This window comes from Callorhinchus milii, unplaced genomic scaffold (assembly GCF_018977255.1).
Source record: "Callorhinchus milii isolate IMCB2004 unplaced genomic scaffold, IMCB_Cmil_1.0 Scaffold11, whole genome shotgun sequence".
In the NCBI taxonomy this organism is placed as follows: Eukaryota; Metazoa; Chordata; class Chondrichthyes; order Chimaeriformes; family Callorhinchidae; genus Callorhinchus; species Callorhinchus milii.
Window position 1 is genome coordinate 10,639,518 of NW_024704752.1, and position 27,958 is coordinate 10,667,475.

The window sequence follows — 27,958 nt, forward strand, 5'->3', positions numbered from 1 at the left end:
GCAGGTGCAATTAACTTTATTGCACGTTGTGCATTAACTTCTACCTTTATCCTTTATGCGTGACTACACCTGATCTGGTAACTGAGACCTGCCCGTGTCAGCATGATGAAAGAACTGAACTTTTGATCGGACAGGAGCTGAGAGGAATACAAATGTTTTTCTCCAACAGCAATGGTTCCTCACCGGTGTATCCTCGCAGCCAAGACTGGGGACTTGCAGACCCTGAAAGATCTGGATGCCAGTGGAAACGTGAATGAAGACATTGAGGATTCTTTAGGAGCCACCCCTGTCCATCACGCAGCCAGGGCTGGCAATCTGGACTGTTTAAAATTCCTCATCAGCGATGCGAAGCTTCCTGGGAATAAAAAAGCTAAAAATGGAGCAACTCCTGCCCATGATGCAGCTGCAACTGGGAACTTGCTGGGGCTGCAGTGGCTGACAAGTGTCGGCGGGTGTAATATTCAGGTAAGAGATTCTACTTACAGTGATTATCAAGGTAGGGTAGAACTCACACCTCACTGGCTATCGCTCCTTTAAATTTTTATCACTGACAGTGAATACTATGCAAAGCGTAACCGACATGGTACGTATAGCGATAGAAGTTCATACAGGAACAAAATGCTATTTGCAGTGGAGAATCGCACTGTATTAGAGTTGCAAGTCATTCACATTGCTGATGTACCTAATAAATATGCAAAACTACAGTAGTTAGTGAACGCTGGCTCCTCCATCACCGACACAGCTTAGTCTATTCTCAGGTATCAGCTCTTCCGCTACAGAGGAACACAGCTTACCCGATACAACATATGTTTAGAAGACAGGAATGAAATGTTCAATTATCCAATGTGTAGTGTACATGACAATAGCTGACAGACTCACATGTACCATATAGGACCAGACAACAAATTGTTTATTTGTGCTATGTTTACTCCACTTGTACAGGAGCTGAAACAGAAACACATGCAGATTGTACAGTACCAATGGGAGGGAATTGTTTCCTTTTGCTTGCTGTAAAATATACATATGTAACTGGATTGGTAATCCCTTTCCTAACAATAATAATCCTTGCATTTAATATTGCAATTATAACATTGAGACATCTCAAAGTGCTTCACAGGGAATTGCTGTTAACTATAGTGACTGTATTTCACGTCCTCCTGACGTGAAAGGCGCTATACAAATGTAATCTTATAATAATAATAATAATCCTTGCATTTGATATAGCGCTTTTCACGTCGGGAGGACGTCCCAAAGCGCTTCACAGAACACACTGTAAAGTGAATTGACTGTATATTTGTGGGCGAACGCGGCAGCCAATTGTGCACAGCAGTGTCCCACAAACAGTCGTAGATTGAAAATGACCAATTTATTATTGTTTTTTGGTTTTTGAAGGGATTATTATTAGGCTCTGTGTGGAGTAAGGAAACTTGCCCAAGGTTTCGCCCTCTGCCTGGAATTGAACTCCGGTCTCTCGCTTGCAAAGCGAGTGCTCTAACCACTGAGCCACAGGACTCTTGTTGCATTTGTAAGCAAAGTTGGCAGACAAGTGGCACACAGTAAGATCCAACCAGCAGATATGAAGTGAATGTGACCATTTATTTGGAGAATTGTTACCCAGGACATATTTTTACAGTCAGACACTTAGCAGTCACCTGACAGGCAGGAAGGATTTCAGTTTTAAATATTTTATCCGAAAGACCGCACCTTTAACAATGCAGTACTCAACAGCATTGTATTAGAATCTTGGACTAGTCTCTTATACTATGAGCTCAGTCCTGACCTGAACCCCCAACCTTCCAACCCAGACAAGAATGCTACACTTAGGAAAACGTACACCAAAATTTTGCCCCATCTTGAATCATGGTTGACTTGAAGCTTGACCTCACCTCTCATCACATGCCCCACTACATTTATCTCATCTTTTCTCTTATATGTTTCAAACTGAGTGGTATTATCTTAGAGACATTAAACATTTTGAGACATCCTCCTGATGTGAAAGGTGATTTATAAATGTAATTTGGTTTCCTGCACTATGGGGTTTGGACCTTCACCTGAAAGGATTATATTACCTCAGTTTGTCAATGAAAAGCACTTTGAAAGGAATAGCAGTGTTTTATTAACAGTTTGATTTCACTGCCAAACTTGTTTATATGTCAGCCGAGCTCAGTTGATAGCAATTTCACTTCTGACTTAAACGTTGTGGTTCAAATTCCACATTAAGACTTTGAACTCACAGTCTAGGCTGATGCTCCATTGCAGTGTTGGGGAGTGCTGCATTGTCAGAGGTGCCGTCCTTTGTATGAGACGAGATCCTGCCTGCCTGCCTGCCCAAGTGGATGTTATCAACAACAACAAAATTACATTTGTATAGTGCCTTTCATTTCGGGAGGACGTCCCAAGGCGCTGGACAATAAGAGTTTCGGATACCCCCGGGGCACTATTTGAAAAGAGGAGGGAATTTCTCCTCGTGTTCTGCTCAACAATCCCCAAACTGATCATTCACTTCATTGATTGCCTGCAGCACATCACTGCGTGCAAACTGGCTGCCGTATTCGACTACAAATACACAGTCACTACACGTGACGTTAAAATCCCTGTTCAGTGTCTTGAAATGTTTTGATGGCATGATAAGGCACTATTATTAAATACATGGATTATTATTCACTGCATATTGTTAATTTATTCGTACATTTATGGAATGACTGGATTAGGTATACTGATGGCTTTTACATGTGATCTGAATGTCATATGTTTGGTGTGCAGGAGCGCGATGATTCTGGTGCCTCCGTGCTGCACCTTGCTGCTCGCTTTGGTCGATCAGAGATGGTACAGTGGTTGGTGAAGGAGGGATGTGATCCCATGGTAGAGACAAACAGTGGGGCAGTGCCTGCACACTATGCAGCGGCAAAGGGAGATCTCATGAGTTTGAAACTTCTCATTGTCCAGGCACCCAGGTAAGAAATCCAGATGTGTTAAAGCCCCTGAAAAATTCAACACTGAGAATTTGCAGGCATTTCTGTCGTAGGTGAATGCTCAACCAAAAGTAAATATCTCAATCTCATTTCTCCTCTTGTGGAGGAAAGTGAAAAGTCTCATCTTTCTGGTACTTGTAAGAATGAAATGGGGTTGGACACTGACACCACAGTTCCTGATGGACATGAATTTGCAGCACAAAAGTTACCACAATTTTGCCACTGAATTGAAGTTTCACTCAACAACAACTTGCATGGTAGCATTTCAGAGAATTAAAACTCAGGGAAGCCCCTGACTGGTAGGTGTTGAGAATAGAGAATATTATACTGTTGCGGGGCTGGGGGACACTTGGGAATAAAATGAAGGTTTAATCTGCACCCAACCTGAGCTGCTGATTCTGGCACTGAGTTTCCAAAGGAGAAAGCGTTCCATTTCCCACCACTAATATCCTTACCCGCATGAGAAAAATTCACTGGGGAAAATATATTTTCGGTGATCTGAATGGTAATCTTCGAACCTCAGTTTACAATCTGCTTACAAACAGTATCTATTGAGAACTGATCCCACATTGGGCAGCTTCATTATCAGATGGCTAAACATTACATAATTATGCTGTTCGCTGCCCAGCTGTTTAGATGATTGCCCATGCATGGGATACTACTAGCATTTCATACACAAATTATTGAGCTCTCGTACAGTCTAGGGATCACCTAACTACTTCATATTTAATGCACGTTTTTCTTTTGAATGCCTGCTGCTGTTGTATTTCATCTCCGCTTAACCGATTCCCTCTGCAAGACCACGGACAGAGAATGTGATCATGGGGAAGGGGGAGGTAAGGGTCATCATTCTTATTGACACGTGCATTTTCCATAAGGGGTCATTGGATAGTGATAAGAAGGTAGCAATATCAAGTGTTCAAAGGGAACTTGGCTAACTTTTCCCCCTTTCTTAGCCAGTCCTGACTGAGGTTAACCAGCTCAGTGTAGATCATGGATTGAACTTCGTATTTTCATAATTACCTTACTAATTATGTCATCAGATAACCTCTATATCTTCCTCCAGAATAATTTGAAAATTAAAGAAGTCTTTGAAGAAGCTCTCATCCGTAATTATAATCACAGCAACTCAGATGTAACAACTAACAAAAGTAATGCAATGTTAATAAAGTTGGCCCCTTACTTCAGTCTGGAAATATGTACTTTTTGAAGGGAGTTTGGTAGGTTGGCATTTGACCACATAAAACCCAAAAGGCAAAACAATTTGATTGAGGGAATTGTTACTCGTTTGTTTTGATGTAAAAGTATTGAAAAAGCTGAAAACTCTAAGTCTTAACAATATTAACACCATTTGGAATTTCAGTCCTTTGTGGCGTACCTTTGTGGGGATCATTTACCTCAGTAAGAATTACTCCCTACAAGGCTAACATTTCTAAAAGGGAGTAAACCTTTACTGGGATTGATTGCCTTTGTGCAACATAAATTTTCTTTAGTACTGTAAGATTAGTACAGTTAGTACAGTCCATTCAGTAGGGTGAGGGTTACTCACTGTGTACCTGCACAGGGTGCTTCATTCAGTAGATGAGGATTATGTTTTCAGCATAAATATGAGCTCAGTCTAATTGGATTACATTGCATTCAGGACTGTGGACAGAATGCTGATTTAATGAACATGAATAGAAAGAGACAGTAAAAAAAACCTTCAGAGACCATCAGTACCATAATATTGCTGGTATAAACAATGCGGAGAGTTCAACATCCGATCTGCTATTTAAAGTTCGACCTGAAATCCGAGCTAATGGAAATGAAACTGGGCTCTGAATGGATGCCCATTAAACTGGAATAACTAATGAACTTGTTAAGGCTCAGGGGACACTGAAGAAGTAGAAAACCTTGCATCTCACTTCTGGGCTGCAGATGGTGGGAAAATCGATCCGAAGCTTGCAATTTTGAGATGAGGGAAGAGAAAGGGAGGGAAAAGGAGTGAGGGATTTGTTTGAGGCCAGCCGGCAAAAAAGGTTATTCACATTTAACTCTAAATCTGCTTGTTTCCTTTTTGTCTGAGTCTCAAAGCAATTGCGTGGGTACCCAGCGCAAAATGTTTTCCAACAACAAATAGAGAATTAGCTTCTGATGGATCACTGGTTAAGTAGCCAGAGACGCTGAACTGAACTATGCACACCAAGAAAGTCCTAGGTTCAATTCACGCTGTGTGTTGTTCAGCTAATCTCAGCCATAGTCATAGTGGAGATCACTAATATTGGTTTGAGAACTCTTAGACTGGGGATCTGAAAATATAACTTAGGTTTCTATTTTTAGCTCTATCTATTGAGCCCTACTGGATAGTACATAAGGGTGTCGATGAGAACAGGATCACTGTTACAACTTGTGTTTTATTTAGTACCATTATCTCTTGCAATGGATTGCTAACAACTCTTGTAAACACAATCCCAATGAATTTGGAACCAGTGCTTATTCTGAACAATCAGCTGTTTTTTTCTTCGAATAAATTTTTCGGAATTTTGTGTTTTTTTTTCTATTCAGTTTCTTTGGACATTCATGTTTGTTCACGGTAGCCTTAGCAACGTCGCCAGGATTCATAGTGTTGATGCTTCTTCTACCTGTGAAATGTAGTCAGAGATTATGGTTTCCTGGAGCTCTAACCAGTTCTATGCAAAAAGTTTAAATGCAGAGTACACAAACTGTTACCGCCCCACCTTCACAACAGAAACTAAACCAGAAAGGACTGGATATCTACAGCAGATAAATCAGCATCCAAATGAGAAAGACAATATCTTAGCCTTGCCCTCTACAAGAACTAAAATGGTATCTCAAAAAGCCATTGCATTGCACAAAGGAGGGCAAGAAACAGCCTCAGAAAACACAGTTAAAACTGGTAAGATCTGAAAGAGGGAGGTTGTGGAATTATTAACTAGTTGTGGAATTATGTTGAGGAAAAAACAAACAAGATGGAGAAAGCATAGGAATGTTTTCAGTGTTACAGGACTTAAAAGTTCTTCCGTGATCAGACTCAACCCAGCTATGTACAATAGTTTGAACACTGTCTACTGATTATAGTCAAAGGCTGATCATAAACTTGGAAAAGCATTCCACTGATTTCTTCTTACCAACAGTTAACTCTTTCTATATCAGAGAAAGCTTTCAGCATCACTAATTTCCCCCTTACTACATATTCACACATATCCTTCCATATCTTTTAGTTCTGCACTTTTATAGAACAAGCGTGAAGGAATTTGGTCTGTTTTTGGAATTGGGGTTCCTTTCTTCAGCTCAACGTGCGAAAAACACTTTCTTCAGCTCAACGTGCGAAAAACCGAGGCCCTCCTGATTGGCTCGCGTCAGCGCCTCCGCACCTCAGGCGCCGACACCATCAGCATCCAAGGTTGCACTCTCCACCTCTCAAAGCCAGTCAGGAACCTCGGGGTTCTGTTCGACCCTGAGCTGTCCTTTCTCCCTCACATCCGCACCACAACTGGCACCGCCTTCCATCACCTCCGGAACATCGCCAGACTACGGCATTACCTCACCCCTCACGCTGCTGAAACCCTGGTTCACGCCTTTGTCACCTCAAGGCTGGACTATGGGAACTCTCTCCTCGCCGGCCTTCCCGCCACCTCCCTCCACACTGCAGGTCATTCAGAACTCTGCAGCTTGTGTACTGTCCCGCACCAGGCTTCCCACTCCCACCCTCGCTCGCCTCCACTGGCTCCCATCCCCCCAGAGGATTGATTTCAAGATTCTCATCCTCACCTACAAGGACATTCACGGCCTTGCTCCCTCCTACCTCTCCAACCTACTATCCCCCTACCTACCTGCCCGTACCCTCCGTTCCTCTGGCTCCGGTCTGCTCCACGTCCCCCGCCCCAATCGCCCTACCATCGGTGGTCGGGCTTTCAGCCTCTCAGCCCCGAGGCTCTGGAACTCTATCCCCCAGTGCCTTCGCCGCTTCCTCCCTTTCCTCCTTCAAGGCCGGTCTCAAAACCTTTCTCTTTGACCGAGCCTTCAGCTCCCCTCTCGACTCTCTTCCCCCTCCTCGCTCCCTCCCTTCCCTCCCCTCACCCTGACCATTTCCCCCTGCTCGGGTCATGACCCAACTGTACAGCGCCTTGGGACATCCTCCCGACGTGAAAGGGGCTTTATAAATGGAATCTTGTTGTTGTTGTTGTTGTTCCTGTCCTTTGGATGAGGCATTAAAATAATCCTGTCTGCCAGTTCAGGGGGACATTAAAGATGCCATAGCACTATCTGAAAAGAGTTTCACGTGGTGTCATAGTCAACAATCCTCCAAATAAAACTGATTACTCACTTCAGGGCTGTTTGTCGAACATTGCTGTGAGCAAATTGTATGCCCTGTTAGCTACAAAATGCAAAGTCATTAAACTCTACAGTATATCCTGTGAAGCTCTTTGAGATATACTCCTGACATAAAAGATGATGTAACTGCAAGTATTATTATTACTAATCTTATTGTTCTTCATGAGACATTATCTTACTGTTGTTTATGGGACATAGTGTAGATAAGCTGCCACGTTTTCCTATACAGCAATCACTTACGTTTCTAATCAATTAGAGCTTGTAATTCACTTGAGGCATGTGGTTTTACTTGAAAGGTACTGTATGTTGTGTGTACACAGGTTATTATTACTATTCTTCAGATTCTACGCAATAGAAAGGAGTTCTTACTTGGAAACGAACACCTCCATAACCTGTTCACGGATCTGTCAACAATTGGCTGATGTAATCTGAGAGTACATTTTTTTTACATCTTTCCTGCTCTTGAATACTAATCCAGCCACTGAGACATAAATATGAAGATCAGTACTAACTTGAACTTGATGTGCTGGTGTAAACTGTAAACTCACCTTTATTATTGTGGCACAAAGAAGCTGCCTTAATTTTCCAAGGGTTCAATCTGTTTCAGTGTCATCTTGTTTGCACAGTATGGACTTTCCTCTCGAACAATAGAGTACACACTGCCACTTGCTGGGAGCTGAGATGTTTGCAGGCACTCTCTCCCTGTACAGCTACTCACAAGGGTAGTTGATGCCAGGACACCGGATTAATTTAAAAAGCAGCTTAATACTGTGATGGGAGCATGGTAAGGAGGGTTGTCTGGATAGATGAGTTCAAATGACCCAAAGGGCCTTCTTCATCCAAATCAATCTTGTGACATTGTGAACAGTTAATCTTTTAAAATAAAAGTGATGCAATCTCTTAAAGTTAGTGGCATCTCTGCTTAGCCCTAACAGGTCAAACGATGCCCATTTGGAAACTGACTGACTGGAGCAGATATGGAACCTGCCCCCTACACAATATTCCTACCCTACTCCCCCCTGCAATGTTCTTCTGAACGTTTCTCTTTTATTCCTTCTAAATGATTTGAGATGTTTCAATGTTACAGGCATTGTATAAAATCCAAGGATAATTTTTTGCACTGTACTGTTGGTGTTCCACTTGCTGTGGTGATCAGTACAGACCCTTGTGACCTATCTTTTTTTCAACAAAAGTTTGATAGATTGTACGGGGGAAGTGTCATCATGTGCATCGTTTGATCTGTTTAGGGCTAAGCAGAGATGCCACTAACTTTAAGAGTATGCATCACTTTTATTTTAAAAGATTAACTGCTCACAATGTCACAAGATTGATTTGTGGAGTCCTGTAGCTCAGTGGTTAGAGCACTCGCTTTGCAAGTGAGAGACCTGAGTTCAATTCCAGGCAGAGAGCGAAACCTTGGGCAAGTTTTCTTACTCCACACAGAGCCTAATAATAATCCCTCCAAAACCAAAAACAATAATAAATTGGTCATTTTCAATCTACAACTGTTTGTAGGACATTGCTGTGCGTAATTGGCTGCCGCGTTCGCCCACAAATATACAGTCAATTCACTTTACAGTGTGTTCTGTGAAGCGCTTTGGGACGTCCTCCCGACGTGAAAAGCGCTATATCAAATGCAAGAATTATTATTATTATCATGATGTACTTGATAACACAGCTGCATAGCCTCCGTTTTCCCACCTGCTAATGTTTCAGCCAATGGTAAATGCTCCTTTTGAATCTCGTAAGATGTACGCACCTCACTAATAGATGTGAGCAGCAATAACGTTCTTCTGAAGGACCGAGGCAGACTGACATTTCACCACAGGAGCCTGTCCTTCCTCTGGAATCAGCTCTTGCAATCTCCGTGTTTCATGATTTATTGAAACTATGTCAAACCCAAGTGCCAGCTCTGTGGTTCTGGCACTGTCCTTGTAGTTCATGTTTAACATTTAAAATATTGACTTTTCGTTACAAAGGATTGCAGAAAGCAGCGAGTTCTTATAACGTAGCATCTTATAACAAATATTGGAGTAAGGCAAGTTTGCATAGCATTCTGTCATCTTTCATGCTGTCAAAAAAAAATACTGCAGCACAAACAAGATCCAAGATGTATTGAGCTTGGCGAATTCCTAGTGAACATGACCTGAGTGCAAAAGTTCATTCAATTGGCAAACACTATGCATGCCATGTGTGGGAAATGTTGCATTGGAGCAGTAGGTGGCGCATTTAGAAGTTGGAGCTAAGATGCTGGGGAAAAGCGGAAGGTGCTTTGCTATGTGTTATGTCTGAGATGAGAATGCCAGATGAGACAGTATAGACTAGTGAGCTTTGATGACTGATATTTTTCACTGTGAATCAATTGTACAATAATAATCCTTGCATTTGATATAGCGCCTTATCGCATCTTCGAGATGTCTCAGGATATACAATAACGTGAATTGACTGTATATTTTGTGGGCGAAGCGCACAGCAGTGTCCCATAAACAATCGTGGATTGAGTGACCAATTATTATTAACTTAAGGGATTATTATCCCAAAAAAGCAATCTGCCAATTGCCTAACAACCGGGTATCTACTACTGCTAGGTAAATAGAGGCATATGGAGTAAGGAAACTTGCCCAACATTTCACCGTGCCCGAGAAACAAACCCAGGTCCTCTCGCTTGCAAGGCAAGTGCTCTAACCACTAAGCTATAGAACTCCACATGTAATCCAATCAGGGTAATGAGCAGTAATAAACAGTGGAGAGAGTGGCTAAACTTACAGTGTGATCACAGAAGCGAAGCATGTTTAGACTGACCCATTTCATGCTGACCACCACACAACTCAGTTCCAGTAACATGAGAGGTTAAAATAAATGATTTGGTTTATTGGGATACTTTACAATGGGAATAAATAGAAAAGAGGTTTAGACTGATGGAATTCTATACACTGGAAATAAATTGAGAGGAATGTGATAGTCTACTAGAATTCTGTACAATGAGGAGTCCATTGGAATTGTGTGTAATGGGAATAAAGGAGTTTGGTCTATTGGAATCGAATGAAAAGAGTAGAAACTCCTAAATACCCAGTGACTACACTTCTCAGTAAAATGCTGTGAAGTGCTTTGAGACATCTCAATCCCATGATAAGGTGCTGTATCAAATGCAAGGGTTATTATATTATTATAATGTAGCACTGATCCATACAAACAGAAAATTGTAGGCCTGAATCCTGGTTTGCACAGAATTGAGTGAATTTCACGAAAAACTTCACTAGAGCAGCATCTTGGGCTTCAGTGGGCACAAAAAGATTGAAAATTGACAGTAACAAAGCAACAGGAAGTTTGAATCGTTTACATTTGATTGTTTGTGCTCAGCATGGGTGGGACAGTTCCTTGTAATAATATGTATGTATTATATATATCGTAGAGTCTTGTAGCGTAGTTCTTAAAGCACTCGCCTCACAAGCGAGAGGACCAGGGTTCAATTCCCAGAAGGGGCAAAACCCTAGGCATGTTTATTTACTCCACACTCCTCTGTTTATCTAGCAGTAAGTAGGAACCCAATTGTTAGTCGATTGGCGGATCGCTTTCTGGGGGTAATAATCCCTTCCAAAAAATAATAATAATTTGGTTACTCAATCCATGACCGTTTGTTGGACATTAGCTGTCGTGTTACGCCCACAAAATATACAGTCAGTTCACTTTACAGTATATTTTGTGAAGCGCTTTGAGATGTCTCGATGACGTGAGGAAGTGCCATATCATATGCAAGGATTATTATTATTCTGTATGCTGCAAGCGGGAGTCAGTTTCCTGTAATGCGTACGGCATGAGTGTGAGAGTTCCTTGCACTGTGTAATTTCTGTGTTTGGACGAGATTGTTATTTTTGTTAATGCAGTTACTTGTAGTCCTACTCTGCATTTTTTTTATTCGAGTCTTTTGCCTCTTACCTGACAGGACTCTGAACAAACAGACTCAGAGTGGTGCCACCCCACTCTACCTGGCCTGTCAGGAGGGGCATCTCCATGTAGTTGAGTACTTGGTAAAGGAATGTGGTGCCTTCTTAGACCTGCGAGCACATGATGGCATGACTGCTTTCCATGCTGCAGCACAGATGGGGCACTCTACTGTGGTGGCCTGGTTGGTGAGTTCACGCCATCTTTAAAACTGCTTTAATTTTCTTTTGAGATTGGAATAATGAAAACGATTGCATGTTCAAAGAGGCAATTACAATTTCTTACGTATTCTCAGACTCAGTACAGTAGTGTTAATCAACAATTCCCCCAAATAAAATTAATCATTCACTTCATAGCTGTTTGTGAGACATTGCTGAGCACAAATTGACTGCCACATTCACCTGCAAATGCACAATCACTGTACTTTGTGCTTTGAGATGTCTCATAATAAGGCAGTCTAAAACCAGTTCCTCATCAAAGTCCTGTAGCTCAGTGGTTAGAGCACTCGCTTTGCAAGCGAGAGACCTGAGTTCAATTCCAGGCAGGGCGAAACCTTGGGCAAGTTTCCTTACTCCACACGCCTAATAATAATCCCTCCAAAAAACCAAAAACAATAATTAAATTGGTCATTTTCAATCTACGACTGTTTGTGGGACATTGCTGTGCGCAATTGGCTGCCGCGTTCGTCCACAAATATACAGTCAATTCACTTTACAGTGTGTTCTGTGAAGCGCTTTGGGACGTCCTCCTGACGTGAAAAGCGCTATATCAAATGCAAGGATTATTATTATATTATTATTATTATTATAAAGTCTCAACAGCACAAACTGCCATTCCTTTAGTACAAGACAATAAAGTGATTTGAGACTTTATCCTATGTGAAAAGCTCTATTTAACTCCATTTTTTTTGTTACACGTAACTCTCGAAAAGGACATGTTCAGCACTCATTATTTTAACAGAAATACGAAAATTAATAGAAATAAAAAGATGCATATCTAATTTTAATACTGGTTTGTGTATATTTCCGACAGTTTGATATTTTAGAAGGTTCTTGGTGATAAGTATGTTTTGCGATTGATGGCAGTTTCTCTTCACTGCATCTCATTTTGTTTTGTCTCTTCACTTGGATGCTTCAGGCATCTTTACCAGACATGGATCTGTCTGCTCAAGACAATGAAGGAGCAAGTGCAATGCACTTTGCTGCCAGCGGAGGACATGCCAGGATCTTGGAACAACTAATAACAATGAGAGCAAAGATCTTGAAGGACCACTGGGGTGGAACACCACTTCATGATGCTGCTGAGAATGGTGAGCTGGAGGTGGGTAATCAATGTTCACCCTCTCTTTATTAGCAACTTGCAACATTATATGAAGTTCAGGTTGCTGTTTCCATATCTATAAGTCTCTACTAGTGTCTCTCTTACACAACAAGAAAAAGCTGTTTATCTGATGTTCCTTCTCTCTCATCTATAAGCGATCTCTTTCTCTGCATCACAATCATTCTCGTATTTTTCTTCTTCTTGGTTGCTGCTAATGTCATTGTTTATCTGACAATGCTGCAATGGTTATTGCCTTTTTTCTCATGCTCGTCCTCCTCCTTGCATTAAAACAAAAGTTCATCAAAATATCATAACTCATTCTTACATAAATCTTAAGATACTTTGGTCTCATTTCATCTCCTGCTTCCTTCAACGTTGCTTGTATCCTTGCACTTTAGTACTTTGCCTCGGCTTCGGTGAATGAATCATTGCCCAGGCTTCTTCATAGCTTCCTTGGCCATGGTATGCTCAACTAGGAGGAGATCCAATAATCTGGACTGAAGTATTTATTAAGGGTGCCCTCCCCCAACCCCACCAAATTTAGAAAGGAAGGCTCAGTTCTCTTTGTAGCTAATCTCAGCGATGGGTATCCCTAGTGTTGGCAAGCTTTCAGAGGAAAAGAAATATTTCTTGTAAATGGAGGATGGAATAAGAACGGAAACTGAAAATACCATACAGAGACCCAATGTTTAGAAAGCTTAAAAATGTTCTGCCTCAAACCCTTCCTGCTTTCCTTTCTGACTTTCAGTGTTGCCAGATCCTAGTCATGAATCAAGTGGATCCTACTATCCAAGACAAGGATGGCTACACGGCAAGAAAGCTGGCGAACTACAATGGACACATGGAATGTGCCAACTACTTAAGGAGAATGGAGAACATGGTAGGGAGCGTTTAGTGTAACAGGTTGTTGTTAGACTGTAGAGGATATTTGAATGTTTGGTTGGACTGAGACATAAGCCTTCTTGTTTGGATAACTTTACATTGCAACCAAAAACAGAGGCAAATAACAGAGCATTTAAATTCAGTTAGAGAAATGTGGTCAGTGGGAACATTGCTGAAGAACTGAACACTTCTCTTATCCCTGATGCTGACACCAGGTGAAATTCACTTTTACTTCATGGTATATTTAATACACACATGAACAGGCAAGAGAGGACCTCAACGTAACTTCTTATCTGAAGGGCAGCAATGTGAAGAATGCAGCACTCTCTCAGCCTGGAAGATGGGCCTAGACTATAAGTTCACACCTAACATGGGCCTTGACCCACATCCTTCTGATCCAAAGATGGTTGTGCTATTAATTGATCAAAACTGATAGCTTTCTACATCATGCTGGCTGCTGTGATTGACACTGAGTGAGTCAAATCGCCAGCACAAACAACTGTGACAACCATAGAAAAACATCAAATATTAGAAAGCAAAGAAATATTTCCTTTATGAGGTTGGAATGTGTTTTGTAGGAACATTTCATTTTGGTGTTAGGCTTCCACCATACTGTTTCACTCTAATCTTTTGATCGCTAGTAAAGTGACACCATGGCAACTGAGGAGATGTGTGGGATGTTTGTAACTAAACACACAAAGCAGCATTAGAGCTATATATATATATATATAAACAAAAGGAGAATAAACAAAGGCTTAATTACCTGCTTGTGATAGAGGTGAATAAAGGAACCTTCTTATTGTCACAGAGTTCTTCCAGCTATCAATTTACCTCTGCCACTGAGTGTTTGAATGGATAAAAGCTCACCACGCACACATGTCAGTGCATCTAACTTCCATCTGCCTTTAGATTCTTTTGGTATTTCCTTCGGGATGGAACTGGTGGTATGATGTAGTCTGATGGTTATACATTGGGATGGTCCAATGGTTCTTCTGGTGAAATCGCTACAGGCCCCAAGATTGATTCATCTTATGTTGCTGAGGTTGTTGATCTTGGCTGGATTCACAAATTAGATGTTTAGAATGTGAGCTCCAGTCTTGACCAAGAAACAAGAGTGCCACTGACTGAGACAGGCTAATGCCTGGTAAAGCTATTGTACTCATCAAATATGAGTCCAAATAAGAAACATGCTACAATAACTGAGAGAATATTTCAATTTACTGCACCATTCTCCCACACCTTAATGCGCAGGAATTTCACAAAATAAAAACATCTCAGTATTTTCCATGTTAATTGCATTAACACCATCCTTGTAACAGGAATCCTATTTGGGAGCCCTAATATGTATGCCGTTGCCATGATATACACATTGTCCTAGGATTACCGAGCACACTGGCATAAAGCCAGCTTGTAGTAGGTTTTGTTCTTCAGCCTCAATGTCTCCTCTGTCTTAATTTACAGTACTTGGTAACCAGTAGCAATAAATAATGAATGACACATTATTTCTTCTTGTTGAACCAATGTACAATGGTTTCACAGCCATGAAATATGGATCACTCCAATTCCTCAAATTGAATGAGTCTCCTTTCCATTGTCCCAGTGCTTTGAAATAAGATAACTATGAAACACCAGGACGTGCTTCATTGAGCATAGGTATTTTTAAAAAATTCACAAAGCTGCACTTATGTCATTTACTATCAATGACTTTACATTATTTGGACTCAAAATGGTGAAGGAAAGCAATGTTTTCCTCCTTTGTGTTTGGTGTCCAGTGTCCGATCAACCACTGAAAAGTTGGGCACAGCGCAGGTTTGCTAAAGGATAAAGCTCCTTCATATTGGTCCATTAAGCACTTTCAGGCTAAGTACAATATATATCATAGGTCAAGACAAGTGACATCTTGATGGTGTCTCAAAAGAGAAAATACATTCTAACAGTTTGGCTAAAAATAGCTTTTGTTTTTGTCAAATGGTTGAGCCCATGATTCGAATACTCCTCGTGCTCTTCCCCAAGCATTGAAGCCTTTCTGTCTCTTTCACTTGTCCGTTCCAAATGGGAAGGAATCAGAGTCTTTGTAAAGGGAACTTGATCAAAATGGGGAGAAATACTAAATGGGATGCCAAGAGGTCATAGGTTTAGAGTTGTAAATGACAACTTCAGGACAAGAAGGTTTTTCTTTACGTAGAAAGTAATCAATGACTGGAACAGGTTGCCTGTAAATGTGGTCGAGGCCAGGACACTAGATTCAATAAAGGGAAATTTGATGCAATGATGAGGGTAGTGGTAGAATGGGTGTTCTGGGGGGATGAGATCAAATGGACTAAAGGTCTCTTCATCGAGACCAACCTTGTGATCTTGTGAAATGCTTAACCATCCCCGGCACAACCCCATGCCATGCATTGCGCCCTGCAGCAGTATTCAAGGGAAGGATTATCGCTACAATTGTAATTTTTGACCCTGGTCCTCACAAATCTTCATGATCACTGTTGACAGATTTGCATAAATTGAGTTTTTATATATATATATATATGTTTGTGTATATATATATATATTTGAAGAAAGAGCCAAAAAGTGTATATTTCAGGATAATGTCCTTAAAGGGACGTGCTAATCCCCAGTTTGGGTCAACTATTTGGATTGTAATTGTTAACCTTTGAAGTGGGTGTAAACTATTCTTTATAAACTGGTGTTATGAAACAAGCTTTAGCTGAAATATTCATTTCTAAGAAACAATTGCATCAGTCAGACGTATTCAGTGCCACATCGCCTGTACAGTGCTGCATAGAGAATCACAGGTGAGAGCTCTCAACCGAGAAACAATATAGTTTATTTAAAATGTCCTGCATTGTCCAAGAGCAACATGAGAGAGGAGGAAAGCAGCGATGCACAGCAGAGCGATTTACGTCCCTCACAATGGCATCAATAAATTGTCTTTAATTGGCTCCATGACGATGACCTTATTTGTCACCTGAGCTCAGCTAAATAATTCACTGAATACTAAATAGAGTTCCATCATCGGCCCTTATAACTTGGGTGAGTCCAACTACATTCACTGGAGAAGTTAAGTGAAGGTAAAGTCCTGGTGGACAGTCCTCACAGTAGATTGAACCAAATTTTGGGAAAGCTTGGTACTGGTTCATCAATAAATGCAAACTAGGAGTGTTGGTAGAGCTTGGCTTCATCAGCAGGTTCAGGAGAACTTCTTGCATTGAATAATACTGGTGACAGGACTCATCTTGGGACAGTAAGTATCTTGGAGCAAAATTAATTATCAAGTGGTTTAGTATCGGGAGAATATGATTGCTATCACATTGTATGTTAGATTGACACTTATCTAACTTAGTTCTTGGGACTAATCTATCAATCCCAATAGAGCTAGGGCTGATTAGAGAGTGTGGGTTTGGGACAGCAGAAAGATTATTTATAAAAATAAACTGTTGAGCAGTTGGACCATGTAACTTATGAGTAATAGATAATTGCCAAAATCTATGCTTCAGTAAGCAGTTATTAGATTTTGTATAGTTCCTGCTATAGATATTGCCAACTACTGGTTCAGTGTCCATAATTTCACTTGTAATGTTTTCTCTCCATGTTACATCTCTTTTATTCATCATCTCTACTGCTGAGAAACAGACAAGGACTACAATAGTGCTTGACATAGAAGATTATGCTTGAAGGCTTAGTAGAGGAAGGGCAGGAGGAGGCTCATGTAGAGCATGAACACCGGCATAGACCAGTTGGGCTGAATGGCCTGTTTCTGTGCTGTATATTCTAATGTATTCTAATGTGTCTTGGATTTAACTGGGTAAAAATAAATACCAGTGATGTTAACTAATTAAGAAAGCAAATAAAACCTGCTGAAAAATTTCATACAGAGTGGGTCAATTGTACAAATTCTCCCTTGGTAATTCTTTTGGTGATCCTTCTGGATGATTAGTGCTAATGTTGTGTCCAGCTCTCACTGAACTGACTGGTTCAAGTTTTGCTTTCAGCCACTTCTGAAGGATAATTCTCCCTCTTTGCTGAAGGAAGACTCATTTAGAAGGTCAAAGAGCATAGTGAGACGACAGAGTGGTGGTGATTACTACAGGTCATTTAACGAGGGGCGCAGGGAGTTGTTGAACTTTCCGAAGGAAATGGAAAATGACAAGGTAAGTGGGGGTCTGCGACAACAGATATAACTCCAATAGACCACAATATTGGTTCAACCCATTTGATCTGATCCACCCAGAATACCCACCCTACCACTGTCCCATCACAACATCAAACTGTCTTTTAAATGAGTCAAGTGTCAGTGACCTCAACCAACCTTCCTGGCAAGCGGTTTCAGTTATTAATTAAGAATTAAGAAACACTTTCTGGTGTCTGTCCTGAGATTACCCTTTGCAAATCTACTACAACAACAACATTACATTTGTGAAGTGTCTTTCATGTCGGGAGGACAGCCCAAGGCGCTGGACAGTCAGTGTTTCGGACCCTAAACTAAACTTTAAACCTAACTTCTCTTGTTGTATTGTCTCGGTGCATCCAAAAGTATTGTTCTGTGTTCACTTTTTTATCCTTAAACATTCAGATTTGGTATGTGACCAAAAGGAACCTAGATTAAGATCTATATCTCTGGACGTTATGATGCTTCTGTGCAAGTCCAAAGTTTTCTTCTGAGAGTAATGTGTGAAGCTGCCATGTATCAGAAACTGAAGCTGGATTTGTGGCCTTTTAGTTTGAAATCCTTGAAACTGGGAAGTATTTGGAGTTTGGGTTCATGTTTAACATGGTGTTTGAATTAATTACAAACACTGCCCTGCAACAAGATGCGTTTCAGCTATATCCAGTAATCTGTCAGTCAAAGCTCACTGCTAACTAGCAGATGGCCAACTTCTTCTCTGTATAGTTCACTTGGGTTCAAGGAGTGACTCCATATTTATTAATAACTTTGTTTGCAGTTGCATTCAACTCAGGAGATGAACGCTGTTGGTAATATCTTGTTCAAATGCTAATAGAGCAATTTAGACATGTCTAACAGCTACATAGAAAAGCCACGGGTTTAAAGTTTTAGTCAATTTAATCCTTGCTGAAGCATCCAGTCTATTACATTTCATTCGCTGCAATGATCTCCAATCACCATATCCTTTCAACTCATGTCTCACAATGCTGTTGCATTTAAGAGACATGATCTGTTCAGGATGGCTGTTAATTCCCTCCCTGAATACAGACTTACTTTCAAGTGTACTTATCTCTTAATGTTCATTGTTGCTTCAGAAACTCTTCTGATACATGGCAGCTTTCTATTATAAGTAATGGAAATTGTGTGGTGCCCAGAGCTGCAGAACATTCTGGGTTGAACAACTGTCCTGCCAAGTTTTAAATGGCTGACTGTCTATGCCATTCTGACTTATTGATCTTTAAAATAATGAATGGGAACAGCATTTGTCACTCCATGCATCTACATTTTCATTCCAGGATACAATATTGGTAAAGTCGGAGGCACCTATTTATCCACAGCCGCCACCCCTACCACCACCACAGCCAACCCCACAGCTGATCAAATCACAGCCACTGGCAAGGACAACGTCAGCAAGTAATAGTTATCATTGCACCAGCAGTAAGTAGACAGTCCAGCGCTGATCTTCCTCTATCTCACACCCTCTCTATTCAGTCATTGCAGTCTATCCTTGTTACCTTGTGAGCTAACAATCATTAACAAAAACCTGACTCAGGGAAGAAGCTGCAGCTACTCAGAACAACAGCTCCCATTTACAGTATGTAGAGCTCTTCACGTTGGATAATGTCTCGGAGTGCTGATCCTCAGTCTGCAAGTGGGAGAAATGTCATTTTGTTACTTCAAGACAAATTATCTATTCCCAGAGAGTGAAATCCCTGTGTACCAAATACATTGTGAGTCAGAGAACAAGAAAGAGAAATTCTGATGATATATTGCAGGTTAAGCTGCAACCGTTTGGAAAAAGAAAGTCAAATATTTGGCAAACATTTTTCTTGTTCGGTTGAAAGTGTCACAATGCTGGGAGGATAAGCAACCCAGAAATGCACCATTGTTTCCCCACAAATACACAGTCAATCCATTTCACAGTAATTCCTGTAAAGCGCTTTGAGACTTTCTTCTGACGGGATAAGGCATCGTATCAAATGCAAGCATTAGAGCAGTGGTTGGAGCACTTGACTCTCAAGCGAGAGGACCCGACTTCAATTTCCGGGTGGAACGAAACCTTAGGCAAGTTTGCTTATGCCACATACCTCTGTTTACCTAGCATCAAGTAGGAACCCCAGTTATTAGTTGATTGCTTTCTGGGGTAATATTTCCTAAAAGAAAAACACTCAATCCACGACAGTTTGGGGGACACAGTTAGCTGCCTCGTTTCGCCCACAAAATATTCAGTCAATTAACTTTGCAGTATATTCTGTGAAGTGGTTTGAGATGTCTCAACAATGTGATGAGGCACTATATCAAATGCAAGGCTTATTATCATTATTATCATACAACATAATAAAATAACATATTGGTCAAATGTTCCGTTCTGAGCACAGCCCAATGAGCAGTTTGATCCTTGGGAAAAGTAATCGTGAAAATAAAAACCTAGCTCAGGACTCTCTTTTTTTGTAGATGTGAAGCCTTTTAACATGGTGCATCCCACTGATGACAGCTCGGAGCACATCGTTGAACTGAAGTCAGAAACATTGCTAAAGACAGTGGGATTTACCACTGTGTTTGTGGGCAACTCGGGGCAACTGGTGAGTTCCTATAAGAAAGTAAGAGTGGACTTGTATAGAAACAGGAGTAGGCTATTCTGTACCTCAAGTCCAGTTACCCGCCCTTGCTCCATATCCGTTGATACCCTGACCTAATAAGTATAAATGTACCGATATAACTTGTACTTGTTAGCTGGGGACGGTTGGAATAATTCCCGTCCTCAACAGTTCAATCAGTTGTCTAAATTGATTGTTTTTTTTCATTATTGGTCGTGATCAGAATGTGTCAGTTTCATTGTTTTTAGAATGAATACAGAAGTGCAACCTTGAGTAGTAGTTTGGATCAAACTTCCCTGAGCAAGCTAATGTGCTGGTTGTGGAAGTGAGTAACGTAGAGCAGTTTGTTGGTGCTGAGAATAAACTTACTCTGAATCTCACAGTGAAAGGAGCAATTGGGGCTTCTAACCTTTGTTCCCTCGGGAACTTACATTTGTTTTTACTACAAATAAGTCTCATCCACATGTAAACTTCTGAATAGGTTCACTACTAGTTTATAAACTTGCATTTGGGGAGTTCTTTTAATTATACAGTAGTTATACTGGTACCCACAGGAAATCTGAGGGGTGGGAGAGATTACTGAGTAGGAAATCACTAGACATATTCAATTACACATACCATACCATATTGATTGTCTGATACAGAGCTCAGATTTTTTTTGTGTAATTCAATTGTCCAGGCCTTGTCCTGGCCTTAAATCAATTGACATCCTGGGATGTTGGCAAATGTAATAGATAGGCTATGTGAATGGGCAAACAGATGGCAGATGAAGTATAATGTCGGGAAACGTGAAGTCATCCACCTAGGTGGCAAAAACAGTAGGGCAGATTATTTTTTAGAAGGGGAGAGACTAGATAGTGTTAGCGTTCAGAGGACTCGAGTGTCCTTGTACACCAGTCACAAAATGTTAGTTTGCAGGTACAGCAAGCAATTAGGAAGGCTAACGGTATGTTGGCATTTGTTACAAAAGGGTTACAATATAAAAGTAGGGAAGCCTTGCTGCAACTGTATAGGGCCCTGGTGAGACCACACCTAGAGTATTGTGTGCAGTTTTGGTCTCCTTATTTAAGAAAGGATGTACTCGCCTTGGAGGGGATACAACGTAGATTCACTAGGTTGGTACCTGGGATGAGGGGGATGAGTTATGAGGATAGGTTGAGAAATATAGGCCTATATTCTCTAGAATATAGAAGAATGAGAGGTGATCTTATAGAAACCTATAAGATTATAAAGGGGCACAACAGAATAGATAGTGGGAGACTTTTTTTCCCCTGGTTGGAGAAAATATAACCAGGGGTCACAGTCTTAAAATTAGGGGTAAGCCCTTTCGCACTGAGTTGAGGAAAAACTTCTTCACTCAGAGGGTAGTGAATTTATGGAATTCTCTACCCCAAAGGGCTGTAGATGCTCAGTCCTTGAACATATTCAAGACTGAGATTGATAGATTTCTTGTGGATAAGGGGATTAAGGGATATGGGGATAAGGTGGATAGGTGGAGTTAGAATAAATCAGCCATGATTTTATTGAATGGCATGGCAGGCTTGAGGGGCCGAATAGCCTACTCCTGTTACTAATTCTTATGTTCTTATTTTCTTATGTAATAGTACAGTATATAAATACTAACACAGGTTGTGTCGATCGTTGAAACTCTTTCCTCTCCCCCCCACTCCTCCCACCCACCAGTTACGTGCCTTTTAGATCTTGGTTTTATAATATAAAGTGCTAAAGTGTTCCAATATTTTAATTGGATTAGATTGGGAAAGTAAGTCTTATGGAGATCAAAGTAACTAATTTCATGTTCATTATTGGGTAAATATTCTACACTTTTCGTTCTGATCTCCTCATCTTGAATAGAAGCAAACGTTTGAAGAGGATGAGAAGGAGAATGGATTTCTGCCTCTCCCAGTGGACGAGGTTAGCTCTATTGACGTTGATTCCCTTGTGCCCACACATGACGAGAGGGGACGTCCAATCCCTGAGTGGAAACGGCAAGTAATGGTCCGAAAGCTGCAGGCTCGCTTGCAGGATGAAGAGGAGGCACGGAGAAATGTAAGACTGACTACAGATATGACTCACTCCAGTTCCTGTCCTATTTCATGTGTGTAACATGACGTCCTAAGGCACGTCCCATGGTCTTGGGACGTCCTCCTGATGTGAAAGGCGCTATACAACTGTAATTTGTTGTTGTTGTAACAACAATAGTAGGTTAATTGGATTTTACCACAAACTTCACATTGAGATAAGATTTTCCCTTCCAAATTTCTCCTTTTTTAATTTTGATTCCTTCCCCCTTTTTACTGCAACTGAAGAGTGTTTTTTTGTTCTCTCGTGCAATATGCAATAATTGATCTAACAGACTGGCAGAACAGGCTTGAGGGGCTGAATGGCCTACTCCTATTCCTATGTTGCTAATAATAATAATAATCCCTCCAAAAACAATAATAAATTGGTCATTTTCAATCCACGACTGTTTGTGGGACATTGCTGTGCGCAATTGGCTGCCATGTTCGCCCACAAATATACAGTCAATTCACTTTACAGTGTGTTCTGTGAAGCGCTTTGGGACATCCTCCTGACGTGAAAAGCGCTATATCAAATGCAAGGATTATTATTATTATTATTATTATTATTGCTATGTTACGCACATGAAATAGAAGCAAGAATTTTCTAAACCACTTTGATTTCACTGCTGATAGAGATATCGGGCTGCTCCCTCTTGGATGTGCGTTTGGTCATTTTGCTAACTGACGAAATCAAGGGGTACTAATCAACTTCTAGTTGGTGAATTACTTTATCATTGTATTATGCAAACTATGTTTCGCCTAAAAAATTTCAGAGGCAACCTGACCCATACCAGTGACCATCTCATCTAAAAATTAAAGTGGGAAAAAATAAACAAATGAATGTTTTTTAGTTTTAAAGAGCTTGAAGGCTGGAGGCACGTGGGATAACAATAATAATCATAATTCTTACATTTGATATGTAAGGATTATTACTTGCAGTATTAAGGATATAGTTGTGATAAGCAAATATTACAATCATGTTCAAATCTAATTTTACTCAACAACAACATACACTTGTAGGGTGAAATAGCTTTGCCAGAAATATAGTCATCTTTTGCAGGGACCAGCATAAAGCATAAAAATGGAGGCTTGGTTCTCAGTGGAGTCTTAGCCAAAAAAACTGAGCTGGTCTAAACCTAGGTAATTGTGCTACTTTCTTTGAACCAAAGTTGAAGATGATTGCCACAGGAGATTGTCTATGTACGTGTGACTTAGCGCAGACTGTTCCCTAACACTAGCAAACATTTAATTCTTTATTTCATTGAACATTTCATGCTTCAAATGACTTTTTCATTCCCAGGAAAGGATTGAAGGGTGTCATTAGATATCTTATTTTTTCTTCTCTTTATGACAACTTTGAAAGAGGGCAAACTAGAGAGACCTGCGAGGATTATTATTAGTATTATTATATCTATCTGATGGGGAAACATAGTTTGAATGCGTGTTGTGTGTTGGATGTTTTGTCATGTTGCATGCTCACTTTGGGGTTTATTACGCTCTTCAGTAGGTCTATCTTTAGATGATATAGGAATACCTATCCTAATCTGTAACGTTGAGATGGCTAGTTAGGGTGTTAACGTAATGAGGATACGCTTATCCACTAAAAGAAAATGAATGGCCTAGCTTGTTCAGGCTAGTTTGTCTATTATACACTAAGTTATGTTTGAGATGATGACTTACTCTAAAGTTGTATGAGGTGTGCATTGTTTTAAAGCAGAAAAGATTGGGCAGAGGCAGGAATATAAAACCGTTACCATACAGCCTGCATAGCACTGCTCTGCAGTGTTGGATCTACTGCTGTGTTTCACATTGAGTTGCAGTGTTTATGTCTGTTGATGTGTTGCTGTGTTTGATGTTGAGTTGCAGTGTGCATTACTGTGTTTGACACTGAGTTGCATTGTCAGGATGCATTGCTATGTGTTGTATTGAGCTGCAGTGTTCATGTGTACTGAGCTATTTTATAACCTTCTGAATAGCATTGTACAATGATTTTAAGGATGAGATTAATCTTTCAAAAAAAGGCTTGGATTCCACCAGAAGTACATAATTTTAGATTTGGGGATATTGCGGTAAAGGAATGAGGTGACCATTGTGTTTGTCACACTGAGAAATTGCATTGCTGCAGAATGACACCTTTTGCTCCTAGCAAACACCAGGTTTTCCCCAGATCCCACTGCACTGTCCCTATCACCAGAGGCAAAGTATAAATAGGTTTCCTGCCTCTGCCATTCTTAATCTTTTTAAACACTTAACGAAATTCATATCCGCCTCTCCCATTGATAAAATATACAAGTTGAAGTGGAGTAAGAAGGCAATCCAAATTCAGCTGCTCAACCATAATAAATTATGGTTGCCAAAATGACTTGGATTTTGAATTAAGTGAGATCTCCGGGAAGATTCTACCATTTTACAATAGCCTGTGGAGTTTGATTTGGGAGTTTATTCTCATCCTTAGTTCAAAGATTGAGATGTAATCTTAAGATACATTTCAACTCTTGTTTGCTCTATCAAGCATGAAGGGAATGGTTATCTGCAGATGGAAGGGTGGAGGTATTCCCAGGTCCACAACGCCATACTGGGACCGTATGGAGAACTGCTGACTGAGGATGACCTCATCTACCTGGAGAAGCAGATCGAGACTGTGCAAGTGAAGAAAAAGTGCCAGGAGTATGAGAGCGAGCTAACCCGATTGGCAGAAGAGCTTCGAACCATTCTCCCTGCTCCCTTTGTCAACATAACCGTGAACACACAATTCTTCCACCAGAATGCAGGGAAGGACGAACACACTTCGTTGCCTGTGTGGTGTAACAGGATATCTGGGATTGTGAGGAGCATGTCGCTGCTTCTGTCCAATTTAAATGAAAAGGATCGTGGCGATCATGAAAACAAGGAAATTACCAAAATGCCAAATTTGGAACTGGTATCCGTCTTCTCACCAAGCCCTGAGAAAACATCTTCAAAACTGACGAGAAATAAGGTAGAGAAAGAGATCCAGCACTATGGCGTGTCCGTGCGAAACCTGAGGGCAAACTTTGAGAAACAATGTCCGACAAAAGAAAAGTCCATGCCTCCACTTCACATACCGGAAAGCCAGAAATGTACAGCAGAAATGCACAACAAGACGTGTTATTCTGTTGAGCCTGATGTTACGGTTCACCCGGCTAAAGATCAAACTTCAGAGGGTGCCATCCTTGATACCAATGCAGTTATTGCTGAACTAGAAACCTGGCAGGTAGATACCTCTGAAACTCAGCAAAGTGAGGTGACTAAAGTGCAGCTGCCTGATTTTCCTCAGTCGGAGGAGATGGAAGGCACAAGGTCCTCTGGAACTGATGCAGAGGAGAGTGCAGCAGACCCACACCCTTCTGGGACAGAGGCAACTAGTCTAAGGAAAGAAAGAATAGTTGTACTATTCCTGGGCCACTGGAAAAAGTCCACCTATACTATGTCTTTGAAAATGAAAGTCCGAGACATCCACAAAGCAGCTGTCAATGTTGGAAACAGCAGTGAGGTTCTAAAGGTTACAGAAAGTAACAAAATAGAAGAAAATAAAGAAAAGACAGAACCAGAAATGAGCAATGAACCCCAGGCCAAGCAATCCATAGAGAATGGCAAACTCAGGCATCTCTTCTTACAGCGAAGGACCATCAACAAACTAATTGGCAACTGGAGAAACATTATATCTCATGTTCCTTCCAGGCAGATCCGACGGCTCCATCGTCAGCAGATTACATATTCTCCAGAGCAGTTCCTGCCCCGTGTGAATGGTATACCACTTGATTACGATAGCCTTACACTTGACCTTTTTATGCTGGGATATTTTCACATCCTTGAACTTGACCTGCCTCCGGATGAAAGGAAAATGAGGCATCTTTTGTGCTTCGAGGTGTTTGATCACTTGGGGGCATTCAGCTGGGATGTGGTCCGTGAGTTCCACAAGGCAGTCATCGATGAGATTGATGGTGGTAATCGAGAATGGAAGAATGGATTTGAAGACATCAAACAGAGGTTTTTCAGCAACCCTGAAAATACAGCGGCTACAACTGACTTCCCCAAACAGCCGATCGTGGCTGTGAGATCTGTGCCCAAAGTCATTGTGCAAAGTGCCACACCTGAAGAGGACGAGGAGGGAACAGGACATGGTTCCTCTTGTGACCTCTCAAATTTCAGTAATGATGAGATATGCAAATACATCGATAGAAGCTTTGCTTTCTGGAAGGACAAAGAAGCTGAAATGTTTGACTTTGAAGAATAAGTAGCTAGTTTCCAGGTTATAGTTAACTCCAGTGCTAACATTTTTTAATTGGAATTCTGGCAGGTGAAAGGAAGAAGCAGAGATTTTCCAGGGTTGTGAAAGCATAAAGTTTGCTTATATTTGCAGAAGAATTTTAATAAAACATTTGTATTTATTACATTCTAAAGAGTCAACCAAACTACTTGGAGTTATGAAATGTGGAAGGAAAATTTAATGTATCCTCTGTTATTTTGTAAACCGTTATCTTCTGCTCCAATGTTCTCTATTGCTGTTCTGAAGAGCCTCAGTCCTGTTATCTCCTCTGAGCCAGTTCAGTCCCAGAGAGACTCTGCTTTCTTGCCTCCCCCGAGGACATTTTTATCAACCTCAAAAGCATTACTAGGTTAGACATCTTTAATATTTTATATATTTTCAACAGTGCTTTACTACTCTTCCCCCAAATCCCTTCACCAGACTCTAGTGAAATTTACATTAGGGCATCAATGTTTCCAAACAGAGGAGAACCTAAATCAAATCTACGTTCAACTGAAGTATGTTTTCCTGTAGGCCTGACCAATCTGGATTTTTACTGATCCTTAAATTACAATTCCTGCTTCTGTCTCCTTCTGAAGGCAACTTAGGTGAAATCACTACTACGAACGGATGTGTTTTGTTTTACCAGCCTAGTTTCCTCAAAGTATAAGGGACAGCCTCGGAATCTTCAATCAAATGCAAACACCACCCAGCAAGGCCAAAAATAATAATAATTCAAAACACCACACACCACACCTAAGGTGTAAAAGAGATGTACTATAGCTGGTCAACGGACAATTAGAACAGGGAGCGTCTCAGTTTGTGCTGGGGTTCCCCTCTTGGACTCTCGTCAGATTAGTTTAGTCCAGTGAAGCAATGGAATTCAACATGTCTGGGGCCTTCAGAGAAGACTACTGGCCTCAATCCCTAGGGATTTAACTGTGCATTATAAAGGGATTACAGTAGAGATTTGCTGAGGTGGTAATGTAGAAAAGTTTAGAAACTCATAGAAATTTCATGAAGCCTTTCGGCCCATTGTTCCGGTGAACTTTGAAAAGAATTGACCCACGAATAATTTCTTACCCTTTTGTGTCTTTTTGTCACTGTTTGATTGTTGAACAATAAAAATGTAAATGATTTTGAAAGTGATTCTTTTGTACTTGAAATGAAAGCACATCATCTCCTCACATTTCTACAATGGGCCAAAGCATATCACACCCTTTTCCTGTATAAATGTTGCATGAGCATATCACTTATTGAAACATCAAGGAAAACATTTCAACTGGGTCAATACTTTTAGCCTTTTTTTCTTAGCATTTTAGATTTTGAACAGTTTTTAGATTAAGGTACTGTAGGTTGCTTTAAAAATGACAGCAAACTGCCTTCAAAGTTAAGACTGAAGGCAAACTTGGTGT

The 27,958-nt window shown here is 40.7% G+C and overlaps 1 protein-coding gene across 1 annotated transcript; it reads left to right on the top strand.

The window, feature by feature from the left end:
- Nucleotides 1-27,627, top strand: LOC103187237 (espin like). Its single transcript, XM_007906737.2, has 10 exons — nucleotides 1-465; nucleotides 2,764-2,954; nucleotides 11,251-11,437; nucleotides 12,387-12,569; nucleotides 13,318-13,449; nucleotides 17,444-17,602; nucleotides 18,912-19,053; nucleotides 20,071-20,198; nucleotides 22,068-22,262; nucleotides 24,789-27,627. The coding sequence occupies exons 1-10, from the start codon at nucleotides 172-174 to the stop codon at nucleotides 26,529-26,531; spliced, it is 3,354 nt and encodes a 1,117-aa protein (XP_007904928.1). The 5' UTR covers nucleotides 1-171; the 3' UTR covers nucleotides 26,532-27,627.
- The last annotated feature ends 331 nt before the right edge of the window (nucleotides 27,628-27,958 follow it).

Excerpts from the sequence above, each read along its gene's own strand:
- LOC103187237 (XM_007906737.2), top strand. The coding sequence starts at position 172 with ATGGTTCCTCACCGGTGTATCCTCGCAGCCAAGACTGGGGACTTGCAG. Across the intron at positions 11,438-12,386 it reads CTACTGTGGTGGCCTGGTTG|GCATCTTTACCAGACATGGA; the intron begins GTGAGTTCACGC and ends TGGATGCTTCAG. Across the intron at positions 20,199-22,067 it reads TGGGCAACTCGGGGCAACTG|AAGCAAACGTTTGAAGAGGA; the intron begins GTGAGTTCCTAT and ends CATCTTGAATAG.